This window comes from Dermacentor variabilis, chromosome 2, assembly GCF_050947875.1.
Source record: "Dermacentor variabilis isolate Ectoservices chromosome 2, ASM5094787v1, whole genome shotgun sequence".
NCBI classification, from domain to species: domain Eukaryota; kingdom Metazoa; phylum Arthropoda; class Arachnida; order Ixodida; family Ixodidae; genus Dermacentor; species Dermacentor variabilis.
In genome coordinates this window covers 137636567-137660922 of record NC_134569.1, presented here as the reverse complement: position 1 = coordinate 137660922, position 24356 = coordinate 137636567, and the positions used below count along the sequence as shown (strand labels likewise).

The window sequence follows — 24356 nt, the reverse complement described above, 5'->3', positions numbered from 1 at the left end:
CTATCGCATCTAACGCTGGCCTAATCTCGCGGTCTAATCTACTATCCTAGCGCTGACGCTGGCCTAATCTACTATGAAGACAGGAGAGCGCCAGTGAACGTAAACCACCTCAAGGACTCATACTTACTTCTATGAACGCGACTGTACACAGCGTATATATAAAAGCTCACGCCCTGACCCTGGCTTTGGCGAACACTGCATAATTTTTTTTTTTGCAATAGATGTAAAGAAACGTTAGACAAACGAAGCTCACGATGTATAGATTAATGCCTAAAACCATGACTGCATATACACTCGATGGTACACAAGTAGATTATATATATGACCACAAGCTTTTAGAGCACTATGCATTCTATAGTTACACACGCTTCCCACAATTACCATCGCTGTACCACCTTTGAAGAAAGTTATTTCTCCCTGGAAACCTCTTTCCTCAGCGGCTGCTGAAATGACTGGAACCGTGATGGAAGTAGTGCGAAAACTTGGAAAACAATAAAATTGGGCGCTACTCTTCAGCGTCAACACAAAAGGCGAGATAGATTGCGTAGTGGGCTCTTGCAAGAAAAAGGATGACATGCTATGCTCTACTAAAACAGCGTACTCAATCTACAGCGTTAAAACAACATGTGACATACCACTGGGTTACAAGGCACTGCGGAATTAAATGAAGTGGTGGAAACGTTGGCCAAAGCTGCTCATAAAAGAAAATTGCTGCGGCGTAGCTCGGATTGCTTCGGCCTCCCGCTGCACCAGCTCGGGACCTTCTTTTCGTTGCTGTCGGATTGCTTGGGCTCGGGCGGCTCTAACGGCTGGATCGGTGCGATGACGGCAAGCCGTTTCACGGGCGAGCTCTCGCCGCCGCTCGTCGAAGGCTGCCTGTTTCTCGGGGGAACGCACAGCGCGTGGTCGTCCGATTCGTTTTTCGAGACTGAATTGAATGGAAACGAAGCTGGCGCAGCGCGCGCGATACCCTTTCCTGCCCTTTTCGTCCCCGGCAGAAGCCAAACAGGCCTGATTGGTTGTGCGCTTGGCATTAGCGCGCGCCTACGCAGCTGGAATCCTTGCTAATGACTCACGCTCAGGCGCCGGCGCAGCTGTCAACTCATCAAACCACCCTTTCCCGCAGCTGCTCTGCTCCGGGAGAAACTGTGTTTTTTTTTTTTTGCGCGACAACGACAACGCCACCGAAACTAGTGAGCCAATGCAAGCTTCGCTTGAAAAGACCGCATGACTTTCAAAAGTGTGCAGGCATTTATAGTCACCTTCTTTGTTATCCTATATTTTCAATCAAGCGAAAAGAGGCATAACGGTCGCCGGAAAGCGGCGATGACAACTCCTCTGTTTATCTTTATCTAAAAAAAAGGAAACTGACATTCATCGAGTTCTTCGTACTAAAAGTTTTTAGCAGTTAACAATATCAAAGAGGCTTTCAGCCCGAATTACACGATGGATGTCATTTCTTTCTTGCAAGGGCACCTCATTATCCGTTTCGCATTTTCTGTTTACGTTGAAGAACAGCGCTCCGCACTGTGGCCACCTTCTACAGCGATGCTGTTATAGCGAGTTCCGCAGCAGTCTTCGTGCGACTGCCTAATCGGTATCGTATGCCCATGAACAGCCAGCAGCGCATGCCTCTTGCGGGTCGTCGGTGCTAATAGAAGTGACAGGTTTGGATATAGTGAAGGTATTTAAAAAAGAAAACGAGTATAGAGAAGGAACTGAACCGCGGACATTATAGTAGAAAAGCGTTTGCGAGGTCTTGATAAGGTTTCCGGCAGAGGTAAAACAGGCCTCCGTGAGGCGTGAGCACTTTCTCGTGCAGCTTCGCCCTCTCTCATGGCATACAAGTTGCGCGCATTGTCATACATTTGCTAAAGCTTTCCTTTTGTCTTTCTTTTTTTTTTCGTCGATATGCCGAATTTCGTGCGCTACACTTCCGGCATGTTTTTTTCACCAACTGGCCCGGCAAATAACCCTGCTGTGCCGAAGACCTCGAGTAAACGAACGAAGTTTCGGCGGGGAGCCGCACCAGGAGTTGGTCCCGCGTGAGCACGTCGTAGTGAGCGAATCCCGGCGCGTCGCGCATGGGCCTCCGTGAGTCGCACGGGGAGCGCTGCAGGAGATCGCAGCTGCGGTTGCCGAATGCGAACGCCTTGCAGCGCGGCGACTTGAGCAGGCACGCCGCCAGGCACTGCACGGGGCTGCTCAGGCTGGAGAGCACCTCGATCGGCTCCATGTCCGGCACGGCGCCCCGACGCGACTTGCAGCTCGCGAAGCCGCTGTTGCCGCCCTGGAAGAGAGGGAAGGAAGAGAGCGGGTATAGGCAGGTCCGCTACCGTCGACGAAACTTTTGGGTCGCTTAGAGCTAAGCCCTCTCCAATGCCTTTCCTAAAATCAACATTTTGAGAAGACACCTATACAGTAGACACCCTGTGGCTGTGACACCCCCTGTGACACCAGATATTTGAAGCACTGATGCGACTGTGCGCGTGAACTCTGCCTCCTTTCGGTTTTTCCTCCTTTCTTTCATCCCATTTCCCCCGTGCAGGGTAGCCAACCGGACATCTGTTTGGTTAACCTCCCTGCCTTTACTTGCCTTTTCTCTCTCTCTCTCTCTCACTTTATTTTTTTGAGGTGTGAGGGCAATTGAAATTTCACAAGTACAGGCAGTTTTTCAGTAAACGAAATTCTTTCAAGTGTTAGGGACGTTTTAGTTTTCTAGTAAATTAACTGCAGGCCAAGAAAACGAAGTGGGTTGAGTGCCAGAAAGACGCGAGATTCAGTCCGCCTCCAAAGTCTCTGATGAAGAACTCTCCCTTCATAACTCTCACTGAGGTGGCGCGGCTGCAAGAGCAGACATTGTGATGCAAGGAGGCGGAGAGAACGATTGGACGGCTCTGAGGACAAACAGAATGGAGCTGCTGCAGCGGCTTGCGCAATACCAGTTCTCAGTATATCTCATGGACTGCCAAACGGGTCCGCTTCTGCCGCATGTCAGTGTGCTCATTGAAGCAGCCTTGCGCAAACTGAATTCATATCATCCTCAGCCTGCTGTTCTCTTTTCTAGCACCTGTTAAGCACCGTTTTCCCTTGACAGGTGCATCCTTCTTGCATTACATGCTGTCACAAAATTATAGAACGTCGGATTTACCATGGTTTCCGATATGTCATAAGTTCACATATCGGTGTAGCAGGCAACGAAGCCGCTGACAGCCTTGTTCTCAAGGCGTTGTGATTCAGACCAACGAAGAAGGCTGCTCAGGAGGTAAAAAAAAGACACGAAGCAGGTCACCTTAAGCCATCCATGTTCGTTGTGGTCTCCACCGCACCGACCTTGCACGATTGAGGAACTCAAAAGAACTGAAACCGCTCTCCTTAATCGCATCCGCACAAGGTCAGCGCAAACTCTAGTGTGCATGGTGGTTCAAGACAGGACTCGGCACAGCATCATCGTGTGTGCATTGTTAAGCTCTTGGTGACATTTATCATTAATTCTTAGGGTGTCCTGGATTTGACGCAGAGCGTAAAGATTTAATCGATGGACTATAGCAGAAGATGGTCCCACACTCCAATGCAGGTAACATTTGGTTCCTGCGAGCACACTGGATATTTAGGAGAGCTTCGGCTATTCCAAAAATTTCTACGTGGCACGGGGTCGTCTCGTGTGAATTGTGAACCGTGTGGGTTCGACGTGGTTTTGGATAACGCGCTGCGTACTGTGTCAAGCTCCTTGTGATATCGGCTGTTGTTGCCAAACAGACTGTGACGGGATTAAGACCGTAGTGCGCCTGATAGGTGGCGTTGGGGTGGAGCAATTGCCGGCAAATTTTGCAAGGCTAGGTCCGCCTGCCACAAACCACAATCCTCCTCCTAAGGATATTTATAAGAACTTTGCAAGCTCTAATTAAACTGATGGAATCCTTTCTTAGTAATACTATCTCAGTCATGCTCGTCAATGCTTTTCTAAAATGTCTACACATCCGATATTTACAGTATATTGATAATGATCCGTCGTCACTACAGTGACGCTGAGATAGGTATATAGTGAGTATATTTTTTACAGAATTCAACCTTCTTGAAAAAAAAAAGCAGCACTTTTGAATGTCACCGCTCTATGAAGTGAGTGTGTGAAATGTTGATGGCGTACCTCTGCACAAGCGGTACATACCCATCTTGAGGAATCGGCCGAAAATCGCTATTTGTACAATATGCACTAAGGAGTCTTAGAAAATAAGAAACCCAGTGCACTCAGGAAATAGGTGTCATATAATGGGCTGACCATTATTAGCTGTCTTAGTTGAGCGAGTCGACAAATAAGAACTGTATAAAAAAACATTTATGTTCTTTAAGACGGCAGGCGATGAAAGTCAAGGATGAGTTCTTTCATTTAGCATCGCAAACGTGAATGCTCCAATAGAAACCTGGACGGGGACATTCAAGCTGAGTCCAAGCAATGCTTATAGGTACCATGAGAAACCTTCTTCTTGATGATAAAAATTGGCGTCAAGTCAGTAAAAAGTGGTCAAAAGCTTTCGGTTCACTGGAATCAAGACTAGTGTATCGAGGAAACGAGACTTGTCTATTCAAATTTATTACCGAAACGACGGCAGCATAGTCTCGTGAATGTAACTTCTAGTTTGCGTAGGGGGCAGAATTTGCTGCCCCAGAGGTGTAGCGGGCGGTAATAGAACATTAGCCCACGTTCTAAGAAACTCGTTCAGTGCGGTTAAGCTCCGCAACCTAGCTACAGAGATATAGGCGACTGAGAAAAGGACAGAAAATACTAGGCCACTTAATAGGGAAGCACTTGCCATTGAGTCGGTGCAGTCATTAAAAGACAAACCTTTGTGCCCAGGCACCCCAATTGAACAAAAAAAGCGCAAATGAGAAGGAGACAATACACGCAATGTTTGCAAAATTTTTAGCCTCCTGGCGCTGTAAGAGATGTACAGAGATAGAGAAAAAGGGAGTGAGGGAGTGAAGGAGAGAGAGATTGAGCCGGTGAACATAACTAGTGGTGAGAATTCAAGTTGAGCAGGTAATTCTGATATATAGACGAGGGTAAAATCAGGTGGTCGATTTCAAAAGACCCAATCTATAGAGAGGAGAAAAAATTTCTACAGCTGCTTTTCCATTACTCTTTGGGGCAGTACTTTGTGACGCATTACTCTGTTACGCTGTTTTTGGATGTAGATTCGTATCTGTGAACCTAATCGCAGTTTTTTTCTTTTCCTGCTTTTTCCCCTTTTGTAAACAGCGTGTTCCAGTGCGGTAATAATGCAGAAACTGATTTTAGTACTCCTTGTGAAGGTTGACGTTTGCGTAACATTAATTATTCTTCATTTATCTTACGCATGAGTCACACTATGCGTCACACTATAGCTTTATTTTTCGTCGTGGGCTTTCTTTTCTTTCAGATATTGGACGGAGCATAGTTGTAATCAGCACCTATGAGGAGAACTAACAGCTCCTTACGATGCCTCTACATCGAAATTACACAACACTACTACTACTATTACTACTACTACTATACTATTACTAATAATAATCAATAATGTTGCTGGTAGTAAAGAATACCGAAGCTGTGAATGAATCGTTGATAAAGCCGTATGCTGTAGCATGCACTAAGCTAGTACACACTTGGTTGAAAGCTTACAGCTGGACGCGGGCTTCCGGCTGGACGCGGACCCCTCGTAGTGACGCGGCTCGCCGTCGTGGCGGGCTTCTTGCTGGAGCTGGCGACTACGGACGCGCCTCCGCTGCTGGTGAGGAATATGGCCGTCGTCTTCTCCTCTCCCGGCCCAATCAGAGCGCCCGAGGGACACGTGGCAGCTCCCAGGAGCAACCACTTAAGCAGCAGCTGGTATCCCGCCATGCCCTGCACTTCGGCGAGGGAAGACAACACGGCAACCACGCTGAGGTTACCACGCTCAGAACCCTGTTTTCGTCGGCCAGCCAGGACGCACGCTGCAATCTTGGCGGTTAAAGGGTCACTAATGAGGAACGCTGTGTTAAACTATGTTGGAAAATTGTACTCCTAAGACACCGAAACTGTCAGTGTTACAGCGAGAGAAGAGTTGGTAAGACAGTAAAGACGCGAAAGCGTAAAGCCCAGACCACACGTATATGCTTGCAGACGCGCGCAAGCTCGCGACCGCGCGCCCACGCATGCGCAGATAGTGTGGCACGGCTCGTACGCGTGGAAACGCGGTGCGACCTCCGTGAACAGTCATGAATAGCTGCTCTCTATTATTGCGCGTAGGCGCGCCTCGCTACGCAGCTGCGGCGCGGTACATTCAACTCTCAGCGAAGCAGATTTATATCATGCAAAGAAAGTGCTTAACTTTTCCTTTTTGTGCTGATCTAACAGCTCTAAAAATATAACAATTACATTTATAGATATCGAAGCATTTTGCAACACTGTCAATGTTTTGCAACTACGCTAGCCGCCATATGATATATTTAATGTCCATGCTTCCATTTAAAAAAATCACCTGGTGTATGAGGCTCTTGGGCATCAGAACTTACTGAAGAAACGTCGCCTTCATTTTAAGACAAGTATATTTTAATTGCCGTTGCATTTTGTCGGTGGGTGGTGGTAACAACTTTATTGAGACTCTGCTCAGTGATGACCTGGCAGGCCCGAGTCCTAGAATGGCCCCTCACGAGGAGCGACCCTTTCGGCCCAGGCAACGAGGGCTTTTTGTACTTTTTCTTCCGGCGTTCTGAGCAGCTCTTCCCACGTGTGTTGTGAGGGAGCTGGCAGGAGCGACCTGGGAGGGGGTAAGCCCTCGCACCCCCAAAGAATGTGATTTTGGGTAGCCAATGTTTGATTTGTGCAATTTTGACATATTGGGTTCCATTGCCCGTTGGTAATTATGGATAGCCAATGTGGGTTGGGGAACGATTTAGTTTGGATTCGACGCAGGATCGAGGCTTGCGCTCGCGTGAGGCTTGCGTTTGGAGGCGGGTAAATTCGCCTTTTTTGCTTGTAATAGTTTGTTATTTCCTGGTATGTCGTCGGTGCCTCATCCATGGGATCCGAGTCTGAGGGGCACATCTCCCGGTTGATTAGACTTCGGGCTACCCAGTGCGCCTCCTCATTCCCTTGATTCCCCGAATGGGCAGGGACCCATACGAGTTCAACAGTGTTTTCATTATTAAAGTCCCGTAGGACTCGCGCTGCACATACGCCTATGCTGCCTCTCGAATAGTTGACTATTGCCCTTTTGGAGTCGCTTATGATTGTTTGCACGGAGGGATTCATGATGGCCAAAGCAATGGCAGTCTCTTCCGCTTCCACGGTGGACGCTGTTTTTATGGTCGCGGCGTTGAGGATACTTCCCTCTCCGGTCACGACGCTCACTACGTAAGTTTGGTGATGTTGCTTTGCTGCATCGACATAAGCGGTGTGCTGGTTGTTTTGGTACCTTTCCTGAAGGGCCTTGGCTCTGGCAGACCGCCTCTTGTCGTGTCTCCCAGAGAGCATGTTCTTGGGTAATGGTTTTATAACCAAACGGCTTTTGACCGCACCGAGTAATGTTGTTCTTCCTGCTGAATTCATAACTGGATTCAGCCCGAGTTTACTTAGAATAACTCTGCCAGTTGCGGTGCGGGAGAGTCGTTCACGTTGGGCTGTTTTATGGGCCTCCACGAGTTCGTCTAGGGTATTGTATATACCTAGCTCAAGTAAACGTTCAGTGTTCGCATACCTCGGGAGACCAAGGGCAGCTTTATGAGCTGTGCGAATGACGCTGTTAACCTTTTCCTTGTCAGAAAGGCGTAGGTGGTAGTAAGGGAAGGAATACACGACGCGACTGATCAGGAAAGCCTGCGTCAAATGGCAGATATCAGCCTCCTTCATACCGCGGTGTCGTGTGGCTACTCGTCTGATTAGGCCACATATTTGGCGGGCTGTCGTCCGTAATCGGACAATCGCCTCAGAATTATGGGTGTTATGTTGAATTAACATGCCCAGGACTCTTATAGTCAGTACGGGCGGAACTGGGCCGTCTTCCATACTGACTCGTATAGGGAAGGTGGCGTCCCTTTCGGTGGCGTGTTTGGTTGATTTATCACGGATGACGAGAAGCTCCGATTTCGACGGCGAGCACGTTAGACCATTCTGTCGCACAAAATTTTGTACGGTATCCGCGGCCGCTTGTAATGCTTCCGTGATTCCTCCATCGGAACCGCTATTGGTCCAGATGGTGATATCATCGGCATAGATGGAGTGTTTGATATGCGGGATGCTTTCCAGTAATGGAGGCAGGTTTCGCATGGTCACATTGAAAAGGAAGGGGGAGAGGACCGCACCCTGAGGGGTGCCCCTTGTACCTAATTGAAATTGTCCGCTTTTAATGTCCCCAAAATGTATTTCTGCAGTGCGATCCTTGAGAAAGCTTGTAATATAGCTATAAGTGCGCTTCCCGACGTTCATTTGGGCTAGATTTGTGAGTATTGAAGCATGTGACACATTGTCGAACGCTTTACTCACGTCCAGCCCTAGAATTGTACGGGTGGCTCTTATAGGGCCCGGATGTAGGATATCGTGCTGTATTTGCCACATAATGTCTTGAGTGGACAGATTTGATCTGAAGCCTATCAACGTATGGGGCAGCAGCCCATTGCTTTCAGTGTACTCGTTTAGCCTGTTAAGAATGACGTGTTCCATAACCTTCCCCAGGCAAGAGGTTAAGGAGATAGGGCGGAGATTCTCTAGCTCCAGCTTCTTGCCTGGTTTGGGTATGAAAATTACGTTTGCATGTTTCCAGCTGGTGGGTATAGTTCCCTCTTTCCAGTGGATGTTGAAAAGATTTGTGATTTCGGTAACCGACTGATCGTCTAGGTTCCGTAGCATTTTATTGGTGATGCGGTCCTCGCCAGCCGCCGCTGTTGTCTTGATGTTGTTTAGGACAGCACGTACTTCAGATTCCATAATGTCGCTGTCTAGTTCCCTGTTTTCCTTTCCGGTATAAGCTACGGGTAGAGGAATATCGGTGCTTGTATTAAAGTAGCGGTTTTTTAGAGCTTCAAAAAGGGCATCATTATCTCCCGGGAAAGAGTGTATGATCCTCTGAAGGTTCTTTTGTGATGCTGTTTTAGTCTGACTGGGGTCAAGTAGGTGTTTAAGCAGGAACCAGGTGTTTTTGCACCCTAGCTGGCCATTAAGGCGGTCGCATAGCTGGTGCCAGTGTTCCTGACTGAGCTTTCTTGAGTATTTCTCGATATCCCGTTCCAGTTGCGCGATGCGTCTGCGTAGGCCACGGTTGTGTTTCTGCGCGAGCCAGCGCTTCTGCAAACTCCGCTGCGCAGACCATAGATGGACCAATTTAGCATCTGGAGCCGGGCCGTCCTCCTCCTGGTCTACCTCCGTGGTCGAGTTAGCTGCGTCTTTGAGAAGAGTGGATATCCATTCTTCAAGGTTTGTAATGGTTGCGGGTTCGCGTCTATTGCGAACATACCGGAAAGCGTCCCATCTAGTGTGCTTAATTTTCACCTTATTTCGCTTGTAGCCTCTGGAGGGTACCGTAATGGAAAGAATGTAATGGTCGCTACCAACGTTTAGTTCGGTATTCTCCCAGATGGCATTGTCTATGTTCCTGGTGAAAGTCAAATCAGGCGAGGTGTTTTGACTCACGCTATTGCCTATGCGGGTTGGTCTTTCAGGGTCAACAAGAAGAGTGAAACCAAGGTCTTGAGCGGTCTCCCAGAGTTTAGTGCCCTTCTTTTGACATTTTTGGTAGCCCCAGGCCGAATGGTGCGCGTTAATATCTCCCAGCAGCACGAGTTGTGCATGCTTTGCAGCTTTATATGCTTTGCCTATTAGTGTAGCTACTGCTAGGCTTTTATCCCTAGGGGGGCTATAAACATTCAGAATGTAGAGCGTTTGGTCCGATCGTCGTTTTGGCAGGATTTCAACGAAGGTGTATGACACCGCCGTGAATTCAAGGTTTAATTGGTTGGCGGTCAGATTTCTGTTCACCATGATCGCCGTGGCCGGAGAGATATCTGGAGCGGTAATTTCGTTGTAAGCCGCAAAACCTGATAATTTTGCCGCTATCCCAGTTTCCTGAAGGGCAACTATGTCAGGTTTGGTTTGGTGATTTTGAAGCGTGTATTCCAGAGACCTGCGTTTACGGCAGAAGCCCCTGCAATTCCACTGCCAGATTACGACTGGTGCTTTGGCCATCACGTTTGTTTTTGCGGTTCCATGCACGGTGAAACCGTGCTAGGTGTTTTTGTGAGCACTCCGGAAGCGCGGTGAGTCACAGAATCGCGTAGCATGTTTGGTTCTGGCGTTGGTGCAGGCGGAGTTACCACCTGAGGCTGAAGGTAAGGTTGCGGTTGGGATTGGGGTTGTGCCGTGGTTAATCCAATGTGGGACATAACTGCAGTCATGGCGGAGCTAAGAGCGGCAACACTTTCTACCAGCTGTTTGTTTTGGGCGGCTTGCTGAGCAACCATACTCTCGATCACGCGTTCCAGTTTTGAAATTCGGGGGTCCGGCGCGGCGACACTCTCGACGGGTACTGCGGCGGGGCCTTCCGCCTTCCGTTTAGTGCGGCGCGCACCATCTACCTCCATGTCGTTTTCTGCATCCGCTCCACGCTTAGCACAAGCCACGATCTCGCTCGCGTTTTTTGTGCTGGGGGCATTACTAGGAGTATGTCCATTTTCTAATTGTCGAATTTTGTTATTAGCTGCAGCTAATTGTTGTTGGAGTAATTTCATTTGCTCCGCCAGCTCCCTTACCTGCGGGTTTTGGGGCAGCTTCTTCCGGGGCTTCGGCTGAGGCTTGGCTGTTCCCCAGGCGACTTGTGTGCTCTTGGAGCTCGAGCGGTCTCCAGGTGGCCGGGACGCCGACCGGTGCCTCACGCTATCGCTCCGGCCGCGAAGAGGTGGAAAGGACTCGGTTCGGCTCTGGCCGCTCACCTGACCCCGCTCCTGTGGTCTGGACGTTCTCGCCGACGCCTTCTTGCCGTTTTCGTCTCCTCCACATGGTGACGGCGTGGTGTTAGCATTGGCTGGCTTGGCGGGCTGCTTTTTTTGGATAAACCGATATTTGCAACTCCTGCTGCCGGTCGGGTGGCCTCCACCGCATACTACGCAAGAGGGAGAGCAGGTTGGCTTTTCTCCGTTGGGTGGCGAAGGGTGTTCTTCCCCGCAGCGCCGGCATCTTGGTTCTGTCGGTCGGGGTTGAGGGCACACGTCTGCTCGGTGCCCCAGCTTCCAACAGTTGAAGCAGGCCTCCGGCCGTTCTCGGAACGGGAAGACTTCAAACGTGAAAGCCAGGTAACGTACGAATTTCGGGAGCTTGACTCCGGCGAAGGTGATCACGAAGTGGCGAGTCGTGCCCATTCTCCGCGCGTTCACAATTGTCAGGTCAGGATTTCTGTTGCGAAGCTCGGCGTAGATGGTTTGGTCCGTTTCATAGCTGTATGCCCTGTACACCACCCCTCGCACCGAGTTGTCGGGCGCCGGAATGTACGTTGTCACAGGCGTATCAAGCTTATGCTGAGCGTGCTGCAGCTTTGTGATGTTGTAGTAGGCCTCGGCACGCTGCCGGTCCGGGGTACTGACCGTGATCGTGTTGTTGGTGGGGTGGATCCTCACCTGGTCAATAGGGAGGGCTTGGCGAACGTCGAGGTTGGCGGCGGCGCATATCGCGTCCGCGAGTACAGCTGGCCCAACCTCGGTCAGGTTGACGGCACCATTCGGTCGAAAGACCACCTTGTAATCGTCCACTGGTAAGCGTGGCATGGGTCGACGGCGCACGATCGGAGGCGGGCGGGCCCGTCGTCGCGGTATCGGTGTTGGCTCACCCTTCGGCGAGGCTTCTCCGTTGGCGGGCCTCGATGCGGCTCCGGTCCGGCGTCGATATCTCTGCTGCATGTCCAGGGCCGTCTTCCACGTCCCGTCAGACAGCTCGGCTGGGTCAATGTCTTCGCCTTCTACGGCGTACTCCATGGCTGGGCTCGGGCTCGGCGAGGCAGGCAAACGCCGCACAACGCGGCCGCGGCGGAGGCGAGACGCCGGTTGCCCTTAGGCAAGCGTGGCGCCCCGGCTTGATCAGGATAAAAGGGCTAACTGCCAAACAACTGTTACTTGCAGGGGTCTTCCGCTGGCAACTTGGTGATGTGTAGATGCGCAACATGATGATGACAACATGAGGATGACAGCATGCACGATATGATGAAGCAAAATGATGTAAACACAAGGATGGCGTCTGCTTGTGGATATTTCTTTTTTCTTCCGTCCGCCTCTATTCGCGCTGTTGCACCACGTTCCCAATAGAGTTTTCAAAAAGCAGGCATCCAAATCCCAGGCTGCTTCTTTTCGTGTTTCTGCCCTTTCGGCCCCGGTCAATCGATGCAGGGGCTGCAACTTTCCATTCACCGGTCGATGCCGAGCGTCTTCTCACTGTGTGGCGGCACACCGCAGCGAGAGTGAGAGAAGGCGCGAAGCCTTTTTACACTCACTTCTGGCTATAAAATTACCCACGCCGAAGTCATCTTGTTCCTACTGCGCATCGTTATACGCAGCCCGGGTAATCTCAGTCGTGGACGGACGCATTTAGCCCATTCACATTCAGCCTATGGCTTAATTATAACTCCGAACCGCAGTATAATGCGGGCGTGGAGTATATATGATAGTATTTGGCTGGTAGATGCATAAACGGATCGCCGTGCAACTTGCCGCGCAACCTATTGAGGATGGCAGCTCTAGGTATCTTTGTCGTCCCGGACTGACTGTCCTCCAACAACGTGTCCGTACATTCCTACAGCTTATGAGTGTCTATCCGTCTGCTGTTCGAAGTCAAAGGTCGCGGGATCGAATCCCGCCCACGGCCGCCGCATTTCGATGGGGGCGAAATGCGAAAACACCTGTGTGCTTAGATTCAGGTGCATGTTAAAGAACCTCAGGTGGTCGAAATTTCCGGAGTCCTCCACTACGGCGTGCCTCATAATCAGAAAGTGGTTTTGGCACGTTAAACCCCATAATTTAATTTTTTTTTCGAAGTCAAAGGATGGCGCTTCGGCCTGCTGTTCGGAGGGGGAAATGGGGGTGAGAGGAATGTGTCGTGGAACGGGGAGCTTGCCCCCCAAGAATGGTATCTACAACCTGTGTAGTAGACCCGACTCTCACGCAAAGAGAGAGAGAGAGAGAGAGAGAATATTTAATGGCAGAAAGGTGGAGAGGTCGGCCTGAGTGAAATGCCTGTAGCCTGCTACTCCACGCTGGGGAAGGGGTTTGGGGAATGACCGACATAGGATGTGAAGAGGAAGGAAGGTGGTGGTATGGTAGATATGATGAGGGCTGCACAGCACAATGTTTCTGTGTAATGCGTACGTGTACACTTCACAGCACAGCGCAGTCATCTTCGCTGGCAGAGGTATAAGTTACTGCAGCGTAGCGAAGAGACTGTCTATAGCGTTCATAATTTTTGCCGCTGTTAGCGCCACTGGCGTATTTAAACCGCCAGTGGCGATTATTTAAACCGGCGGCGATTATTTGTCGCAGCATGGCTTTGATGACAGAGTCCGATGGCGATATCTCAGTGCACTGTCCTTGCTCACGCTGACAGTCTGAGGCCCGTGAGCGCGGCGGTAAGCGTGGCCATACATTCGGTTCCGGGCTTGTGCGGCTCTCTTGAACCAATGGTTTATCTATCGATGCCGATTCAATTACCTTCTGCTGGACCTGCAGAATAGGAGCCAGGAAGCTCTCGTCTGGACCTACAGCCTGTCTCACGCAAAAGCCAACACAGAGTCATTGGCCGCCCATGACCGTCCTATATACAGCGCTCACCGATGGAATCCATTCCTCGTTGCCGGCGATCTCTGCCTGCCGACGGTGTGCTCTACGTGCCACGTCGTGGTTCTTACACGCAGACTCAAACGGGCTCTCCGGAGCCAGGGCACGTGTAGAGGCGCCGGTCGTCGCCCCGTTTTTGTTTCGCCAACGTTTTCTAATATAGTGTGCTTGCGCAGTTCATGTGCCTCTATTTCGTAAGTAAATCATAAAGCACATTTTTTTTTTCTGGTATGCCTGGTGTCAGAGCAAAGCGCGAATACAGTCGGTGCACCAGGACTTCGCAAGCGCTGCTGCTTCACCTGCGGGTTGCTGCAAAGCTCCCAACGATAGAGTGTAGGGATTTAGCGACAGCGATACGCAACCAGTCGGCAGCTGGGAGACAGAGCAGTGGAAATTAGGGGACTCACTCTTTGTTGTAGAGGGCTGACTCTCCGATAAGCTACGTACGTTAACGCTCATTGGTTGAACGCAGCGCCTCAGGCGTGCAGTCCTGAGGCGACTTGCGCGAACATTAGATATGAAAATAATAAAGAACTTAAGGACGCGTTCTAGTGCGGACTAGGAGTTGCCTAGCGAACATTCAAGAATGTGTTCTTAAATTCATTATTATTTTAGTTATTAAATATTCGTGCAAGCCACCTAAGGACAGCCTGAGGTCGACAAATCGAGAGCGCCTTAAATCACGCGCTGCCTCGTGCAATATCTCGTCCCCCTCGGATGCCAGCGTGACCCGTGAACTACAGGAGCACGACGTTTTAATGCGAAGCGGGGTGCGTTAGCGGTCTTCAGCACTATGAGGATGTCGAGAAAATCCCCTCAACACACAGTCGAGGATACTCCTGCACACATCTTCAGAAGCACCGCCCCATTAGCTTTCCGGAAACTTCATTGCCACGGAAAGTTGCGCGTGAGTTTAACCCACCGCGCGCGGACAGCGCATGTCCGCCGATACGGTGACAGCACGACATCACCAACGCCGGCGGCGCAAACGCGCCTCGAGCGTACGCATAATTGCAATATCAAAATAAAGGCACTTTATTGAGACGGATTGGTGTAATTGCAGACATTGCAGCTTGCATTGCGACATGCGTCAGTCATTTACCGAGAAAGAAAAACGAATAACATTCGCATGTAAACACAAGCTAACTTACAAAGTAACATTAATTCGGCGATAAAATTTCGCAAACAAGCTATACGTTCTTGGCTATCCAATTTCAATGCCAGAGCTCTAGAGTATTATGTACTTGCGGTCGACCTTAGTGTTGCCGGTATACCTTGCCTCTCATTCAGGTCCGACAGTGTTGTTCAGATGTCTCCGAGAAATGTTCGTACAAATAATATCCAAACTGAAATAAGCAATTTCGGTGTCATGGCTGCCGGGATCATTGACGTCACTATTAAGAAGTTGGTATATTCACATAGCATACTTTTTGGTATATTCACATAGATTCCAACATGCACTTTGGAGCTGTAGGCCCACCGTCTAATGTACATAAGCACTCACCACTTTTCTTATCCTCATCCATCCCAGTACTTTCACTACCCTCCCCACTTTCCCAGTGCAGAGTAGCAGACTAGATATCACCAGCTCGAGTCGACCTCTCTGTCTTTCTTGTCAATAAAATTTCTTTCTTTGAGCCGTAAATTTTTTTGAAGAATTAATCATGTCTCGTACCTTGAAACTTTACGTCTACAATTGGGTACAAGAGAAAACACTGCTATGTCGCGCTACACCGCTCGAAGCTGTGTTCGCTGATACATCCAGCCCAGTAAACCACAAATATCTCTGTGACGTACGAATTAAGTCCTGACGTCTGCTGTGCGAATGTTTTTCTTTTTTTTGGTGAAATGGACAAAAATAATGCAGAAACTCCACTGCAGTTGTCTAAATGCATACCCCCAAATTTAAGTTTGCCCAACCCCAAATCTATGTTTGCCCACCCCCAAACTTAAGTTCGCCCATATCCAAACTTTAGCTGGCCCACTCCCAAATTCCAAGCTGGCCAACGTCCACATTTCAGCAGGCCCACGTTAAAATTTTAATTTGGCCCACCCTCCTATTTAAGTTAGCCTACCCCCAAATTTAAGTTGGCCCACCCGCAAATTTCAGTTGGTCTATGTTCAAACTTCAAGTTGGCCCACCACCCAAGTTGTCCCACCCTCAAATTTTAAGTTGACCTACCCAATAATTTAAGTTTGCCCACCACCAAATTTGAGTTGGCCCACCTTTAAATTTCAAGTTGACCCAACCCCAAATTTGAAGTCGACCCACCCCAACTATAAGCTTCCCCATGAGTTTTATAAGGAACCCTATGTACGTATTTCTATGGCTATTGTCTCTTTTCTCTCTTTTTTTGTTTAAATTTCGTGATCGCTTATAAAGCTACAATCACCTACATTTGCACTGTTATAACGGTTAAATGTCTGGAAATTCCGCATTTTTGTTCAGATACAAGGCACCACACTTTTCGCGTGACGGGGCTGGGATACCCGGCAAAGAAAGCTTACGCATTAAAACGCACAGGACGGCTACGAGTAGAGAGAGAGAGAGAGAGAGAAAATAATGCAGAGAAAGGCAGGGAGGTTAACCAGAGGTAGTTCCGGTTGGCTACCCTGCGCAGGGGGAAGGGTTAAGTGGGATAAAAAGAGAAACAGAGTGGAAGGGGGAGATATAAAGAAAGGGAGACAAGCACGAACAAAGCGCGTACACTACAGAGCGGTAGGGGGTGGCATTCTTAGAGTTTGTCGTGAAGCCCCGTAGACCGCAAGAACCTTAATAGCGCGAGTAAGGCCTTCAACGCGGATGTTCTTTCGGAGCATTGACCTAAAGTTTTTAGTTCTGAAAGTGGACGATTGTCCAACTGGTCCAGTACTCTGCACATCACTTGTCTCTGAGCACTGTATCGCGGGCAGACACAGATAATATGTGCGAGCGTCTCGTCGATGTTACATGTATCGCACGTGGGGCTGTTGGCCATTCCAATGAGGAAAGCATATGAGTTTGTAAAGGCAACGCCTAGCCACAGACGGTAGAGCATAGTCGGTTCACGTCGTGGTAACCTAGGCGGGAGGTGCATCCGTATGTCCGGAGACAACGAACGCAACCGACACATGGTGAAAACAGTTAAGTCCCACAGGGGCAAAGTACACTCACGGGACATCAATCGCAGCTCAGCCGCAGCGTCTGATCGCGAAAGCGGAATGAAGACCCGTTGACCACTTTCATGTGCAGATCGGGCGCCTTCGTCGGCGTGGTCATTCCCGCTTATTTTACAATGTCCTGGAAGCCACTGAAAGATTATGTTGTGTCCCTTGTCATGGCTTTGATGATATATGTGCCGAATTTCTGAGGCCAGTTGTTCATTGGGTCCGTGGCGCATTGGGCTTCGTATGCACTGAAGGGCTGCCTTGGAGTCACTAAAAACTGTCCATTGTTTCTGTGGTTTCTGCTTAATGAAATCAAGTTCAGCACAGAGCGCCGCGAGTTCTGCACCCGTCGATGTCGTCACACATGAAGTTTTTAATTTGATTTCCTTAGATTGTGCCGGGATAATGACTCCAGCAGCAGAGCTATTGAGTTTTACTGAACCATCTGTGTATACACGTTGCCGGAATCTGTGCACGTTGTGAATGTGCTCCGAAGTTGCTTGTTTCAAAGCTAGCAATGATGCTCCAGCTTTCTTTCTGATTCCTGGAATTGTCAGTTGCACTTGCGGCCGGTGCAGACACCACAATGGATCTGAAAATCGTGTAGCGGGCGCAAATTCTGATGGCAAGCAGGTCTGATGTCTTACAATAATTTTAGCAAAAGTTGAAAGTGGTCTTTTTGCTGGCAAGCAAGCAAGATGGTGTGAGGGAATCCGAGTCAGGTGTCGGATGTGTGCTCTCGGGACATCTGCATCAATGTAGACTGTCAAAGGAGCGCCTCTGGCTATGGCCACTGTCGCAACCGATGACGTAGTTTTGGGAAGACCGAGATAAGTCCTGAGTGCTTGGGCTTGCACGCTCTGGAGTTTTCGAATATTCGTAGTGCAAGTATTTCCTAGTACAGGTAAGCTGGTACCGCAGGAAGCCCAAAACAGTGCTTTGTCTAGTTGCAACATTGACGGTACTGTTGCGCCCCAGGACTTCCAGCCGGGAAACGCAATAAGGTCCACAATGGCGGCCAAACGCTTTGTCATGTACGAGATGTGAGGGCTCCAAAACAAGTCTCTATCAATGATGACGCCAAGAAATCGGTGCGTTCGGCTATACCGTATAATTTGGTCATTAATCCGCAAAGCATACGGGGCCATCACTTTGCGAGTAAAAGCAACGAGTGCACATTTCTCAGCGGAAAGCTCCAGGCCTTGTCTTCTTAGGTATGTTGACACAGCCGTTGAGGCTTTCTGAAGTCGTGCGCGGACTTGTACCCGTGTCACGCCTGGAGTCCCATATGCAAATGTCGTCTGCATATACGGAGTGCTGAACGGTTTGCGGTAACGAATCAGCGAGACCAACGAGCACCAGGTTGAAAAGGGTAGAGCTGAGTACTCCGCCTTGCGGTACACCACGACTGGTATAGCTAGATGGCGTTGGTCCGTCTTCAGTCAAAATAAAGAAAGATCTTCCATTCAAATAGTTGCGTCTCCAGCGAAAGGTGCGTCCACCAATCCCTACAGCTTCTAAGGCGTCCAGAATTGCATGATGATCTACATTGTCGTACGCACCTTTAACATCAAGGAATAGGGCCGCAGTGATTCGTTTCAGATGTTTCTGGTGGTGTACGTATGTTACCAGGTCGATAACGCTATCTATTGACGAGCGGCAGCGTCGAAAACCAGCTGTTACCTATGGATAGACGTTGTAAAATTCCAAGTACCATTCTAACCGTGTAAGGATCATTCTCTCCATTACCTTGCCGACACAGCTGGCCAGTGCTATTGGACAGTAAGATCACAATTCCAACAGGGATTTGCCAGCCTTGAGGAATGGCACAAGCCGACTGGAGTTCCACGTTGTAGGGACCAGGCCGTCACGCCATGATGCGTTGTATAGGCCAAGAAAGGCATCTCTGGCCTCTTTTCCAAGGTTTGCAAGCGCAGAGTATGTGATGCCATCGTGTCCTGGTGACGAAGATCGCCTGCACCCAGCAAGTGCGGCCTCCAGTTCTTCGATGGAGAAAGCAGCGTCCATACGAGGATCTCGGGAGCAAGGGGGCACAATGGGAATAGGTGCGCAAGGTGAATACGTGAGTGCCGGACCCGCGATCCTTGCGCAGACTTCTCGGCGTCCTTGATGTAGGGCTAGAGACTTAAATGAACGACGCTGTTGAGGAGCTGTTCGGAGTCCACGGATTGTTCTCCAGACAACCGACAGAGGTTTACGCAGGTCGAGAGACTCACAAAACGATTTCCAGCGTAGATTTTACAGTATAGCAAGGCGACGCTGAATTTTCTTTTGAATGCGTCTGGCCTCTCTAAGGTCGTACAATGATTTAGTCCGTCTGTACCGTCGCTCCGCTCGCCGGCGGATTGCACGGAGGCTCTGTATTTCCGAATCAAAATCTGTGTATTTCTCTAATGGCCGAAATGAGCGCATAGCATCCTGCATAGCCTTGGCGATCTGAAATTCTAGTGTGGATGAAATGCTTTCATGGCATGCGTCTGTCATAAGTGATTTAAACACAGGCCAATCTATTGTTTGTTTAAAATTTGATGGAACGGATTTGGTGAGGCCTTTTATCTTCAGGTAGGTAGGAATGTGGTCGCTTCCGTGGGTTTCTATATCTGCGAACCAATGGACGCAGCGAGTGAGGCATCGCGAAACAAATGCTAAGTCTAAACAACTACTGTACGTCCGGCCGCGCAGAAACGTGGGACTGCCATCATTTAGACAACAAAGTTCATGGTCTCAAGCAAAGGACACGAGGGTTCTTCCTTTGGAATTTATCTTGTTGCTTCCCCAAAGTGAATGATGCGCGTTGAAGTCCCCAACAACAATCCATGGACCAGGTGTCGCATCTATAATGTCACTCAGTCTCTGCCTATCGAAACGACTTAATTGATGGAGAAAGGTAAGCGCCCACTAAAGTAAACGCAAGTTTTAGTTTTTTTACGGTCAAACACACATACTGATTAGTGTAATGTGGCCGCACTGGATGAACATAAGTCAGTTCACACCGTACGTAGATGATCACTTTGCTAATGTCAGTACAAGTCGATGACACATAAGGTTCATAGCCTGGGATCAGGACGGGTTTCTGTAGCTTCGGTTCACAGACGACAACAATGGGAAATCGATTGGTGAAAACGTAATGGCGAAAATCACTGCGGGATTTCAGGCCACGGGCATTCCATTGCATAATAGATGCTTCCTTGACTTGTCTGAAGAACGGCACGCGATAGAGCCATTGTGCTTGCTACTCGAGGTTCGCAAGAACCGGATCCAGGCCGTCCAGCACTTGTAGTGCACCTCGAGCAGATGGCGTCTGCATGTCATTTATCAACACGCAAATGACTTTCATTAGAGATTTTATTATGGCGATTACTTGCTTGTCTTGGGGACCTCGCATGTGATCTGTGCCCTCATTGGTTCGTCGGTGGTCCACCGTCGACCTCTGTTGGGCTGAAGGACTTAATGTCGGAAGTGCAGGCCAGTCGTTTGCAGTAGAGGTATTCACTGCGTCATCACACACCGTGTTGTTGTGTGGGTGAACGCCTTGGGAGCACCAGCCTCAGGAAGTAGCGTCTGTCTTGCGACGGTATCAGTATTTCTAGTAGACGAGGATCGTCTTTGATGACGGCGGACACTGCACCGTCGCACTTTGGCGGCGGCCTGTCTGTGAGTTGTGTCTCACCATTTGTTTTAGGACTTGCCGCTCTGTCTTGCGTCTCGGGCAGTTTTTCGACGATGCTTCATGGGGACCCGAGCAATTGGCACACTTGAAGTGAGTCGCACGGCAAGCATCAGCGCTGTGCTGCTCAGAACATCTTGAGCACACGGTCGAATTTTTGCATGTGCCGCTGACATGCCCGATCTTCAAACAATTACGGCACTGAAGTGGTCTTGGAAAGAACGGTCGCACTGGATGACGAAAAAATCCAACTTTCATGTAGAACGGCAAGCTACCTCCCTTGAAAGTTATCCTCACACAGCGTGAATCTCCTAGGCGGCGGATTTCAATAATAGTTACATCTGCTGTGGCGGGTTTGACCAAAATAGGCAGATCGTTGTCGTCGATTGACTCACCGACATCATAAATCACACTTGATATAGTATTGCTGTCCTGTGGTGTTATGGTGCGAACATTTATCTTGCCCAGTATTTTCACTGTACTCAAGATATCCAATGCTGCTCTGTTCTTGACATCAACCGCGAGAATGTTCTTACGGGTGTTAATTCTCATATCCATTATCTCATTTGGAACAAGAGCTTCTAGTGTTACAGATATGGCTTGCCTGTTTAGCAGATTCAGGTTGTCGGTCGGCGTCTCGGGCAAGAACAGGATGGTATGGGCCGTGTCATGGGCTTTTGCTGCCACCGTCGTCGTTGTTGAAGACGAGGAAGCAGTGACGATTCTCCTCTTTGCTTTTTTCCTCACAACTGTCAAGAAGTCGCCGTCATCCGACAGATCTTCTTCTGAAGCAGAGTAGTACAGCAAGGTGTCTTCGCTGCCTGTGTCGCTCATCAGGTGATTGCGCTTCCTCGGAGTGCTCGACGCTGTGACGTCGGTCTCCTCCGGACGTCTAGCTAGCTGACTCCGCTTCCATCGCCGAAGGTCTCGGAAGCGGCGCCTCCCGAAAACACGCAAGAATACTCGCAAAATGAGAGCAGTAGAAAACGGGTTTCCACACAAGAGCCACTTCTTCGCCTTTTCCCCGGCTACGAGTATGTAACACCAATGTTTAAGCACCTGCTGTGGTGCAGGTTATAGGCGTTTTCCCTCTGTGTTCCACTGCTAGGTGATTGAGCGTATATACAGTGTTATATAAATTATGGCGTTTTACGTGCCAAAACCACTCTGCGATTATGAGGCACGCCGTAGTGGAGGACTCCGGAAATTTCGACCATCTGGGATTCTTTAACGTGCACCTAAATCTAAGTACACAGGTGTTTTCGCATTTCGCCCCCATCGAAATGCGGCCGCCGTGGCCGGGATTCAATCCCGCGACCTCGTGCTCAGCAGCCTAACACCATAGCCACTGAGCAACCGCGGCGGGTCATATACAGTGTTGACGGTAAGTCCCCATCGCTTCGTCGTTTTATTGCGATAGCGATTAAGGCCGCCGCACATTCCGCGTTTTTACCGGCGTTTTCTCGCGTTGCGTCAGAGAGCGTCCAGCATTGGTCCAGCCATAGGAGTGGCACGCGGACCAGCGCGGCGGCGCGATCTCTCTCTTGAGCGCGTCGCCCTCAGCGTCGACGCCGAGGGACGACGCCGGGTGACGAAACGCCAAAAAACGCCAGAAAAACGCTGAATGTGGGGAGGCCTCCATATGCACACTCCCAGCGAATTTTCGTCGTTGGCGTCGCCGCGGGACTCCGCACATACACAGTAAAACCTCGTTCACACGTTAAAAAAAAAAAAAGAAAAGCCGCGAGAGTAACGTACTAACTGGGAAAATGTACGATTCGATGTAACTGAAAGACACACTCGGCTATTGTTGACGTCTGAGTAATGCGAAGCTTCAGCGGATCATTGCGGCACGAGACGATGACGCGCGTTGAGCTGGTGGTGCTCTGGCTGCCCGAGACGCGTTTTGTTGTTTTCCTGTTGCGTGGTGCTTAAGGGGGAAACCGAAACGAAATCGGGCTGGTGGACGACGCCGGATACCGCCAAAGCGACACGTGACACCCACATTGCGCCGTGTGCTGTAGGGAACGGCGGCGCGTTTGGATTATCTCCTACTAAAAGCGTGCAGTACGCTACCAATGGTACTACGCATCGCGCGCGGTAAAACAGATAGGCGAAGATGCTTATCGCAACAGGTTTATAGCTGTGAATGCGGTGTGCGACGACCTGGGCGGAGTTTTGGTTGTACCGGAATAAGAAACTGTGCGCGCCGTCGTTTTCACGTGATGGGGCAGCTTATTCTCGATCGCGCGCGCCTCGCGTCTTTTCTAGTTCACATGAAATCTAGCGGCCGGAAAACGTATGCGATCGCAGTATGCAGCAGGGAACGGTGACGCGTTTCGGTTATCGCCCATTAAAAGCGCGCGCTGCGCTTGTGACGGCACCACGCGCTGTGAAACAGATGGGCGAAGTAGCTTATCGCAGTTGGATTGGCGGTGATAGGTGTGAATACCGAAATGAGAAAATGAGTCGGCGCCGGCGTTTTCACGTGAGACGGGCGTGCGAGTACTGCGTTGAAGCTGCCGCGGCGGGCAGCTATATACTGTTGTCGATGACACGCAACTCGCGTATTTTCTTGTTTACTTGAGATCTAGCGGCCGGAAAACGTATCATGCGATCGCAATTTGGCGACGTACTGAACCTTGCTGTCAAATGGGCGTAAAATGGGCGTAACTCTTAGGTCATTTTTTGTGTTCTCGATTGTGAACTTTGGCGCCGGGAACACTTACTTAACGGGAACGTATCTGCTGTATTTAGGTAAATGAACGCAATAAGCTTATCCATGCCATGTAAGCGGGTTATGTTGCTACACTATTCAGTCACGAAAGTAGCTCATACCAGGTCCTACGTTCTTGACTAAATCATTCCTCAGAATACTGAGAATGACAGCCCACAAACAAATGGCATGAAACGTAACATTCAATGCGCATGCGTCTTATCTTAAATCTTCCCAGACTATTAAATATTAAAAGTGGAATACGATGCGAGTGCTCAAACCTGAAAGTGACGTAATGTTACTGGCGCGGATCTCTACGGGCAGCGTAGTGGCGCCCGTGCAATGTCATTACAGACCATACATAGAAGGCGTGCTAAGCCAGAAATGCTGGCGCACCTCCGTATGTCACGTCCGTGTTAGTTGTACCCACATATAGTTGGAATAGAGTCCGAGAAGTTCGAGCGCAAAGCTAAGCCTTTTCTAAGCCTTCGCCCTTCCGGCAAATCTCTCAATTTTTTTCTAAACCAAACCAACCAAACGCTCCCCGCGTCTCTGAAGATCTAGCTCTCACTGCGCGTGCCCCTATGCGCCGTCATAAAGGAACACATGACAACTTCCACGACACTACACACGCCGTGGGTGTGTTCTGCCGCCGTGGTGAGAGTTATTGCGTCTGCTAACCAAAGTAGTGCTGCATTTTAGTGATGCGCGGAGGGCAACACTGTCTCGTGGCATACTAGGGAACCATGACCGAACTCTCCTGTCTCACTGGTAAAAGCGCGCGTGGCACTCCTACAAATGGAAGCGCCTTCCCACCTCGTGCACATAGTCTTCTCTGTGGACGCCGACGCAGACGAACTAAGAAAAGCTAATGCTTTAAACTAACATCTCATGGATATGTTTTAGGTCCAGCCAAACACATCTCATGGATGTTCATGAAACGTGTGTGTTTTGTGGGAAGACTGAACAGCCGATGCTGTGACGGGA

General features: G+C 49.7%; 1 protein-coding gene across 5 annotated transcripts in view; it reads right to left on the bottom strand.

The window, feature by feature from the left end:
* LOC142572763 (uncharacterized) overlaps positions 1-24356 on the bottom strand; it is a 45717-nt gene that overhangs the window by 7893 nt on the left and 13468 nt on the right. For 4 of the 5 annotated variants that reach the window (XM_075682099.1, XM_075682101.1, XM_075682103.1 and 1 more), the window contains exons 2-3: positions 5657-5883; positions 2030-2290 (exon numbers count right to left, since the gene is read on the bottom strand). In XM_075682099.1, coding sequence (XP_075538214.1) covers positions 2030-2290; positions 5657-5875 — 480 coding nt within the window. In that variant the 5' untranslated portion in view covers positions 5876-5883. The remainder of the gene's footprint in view (positions 1-2029; positions 2291-5656; positions 5884-24356) is intronic. The other variant, XM_075682100.1, reaches the window with a different exon arrangement.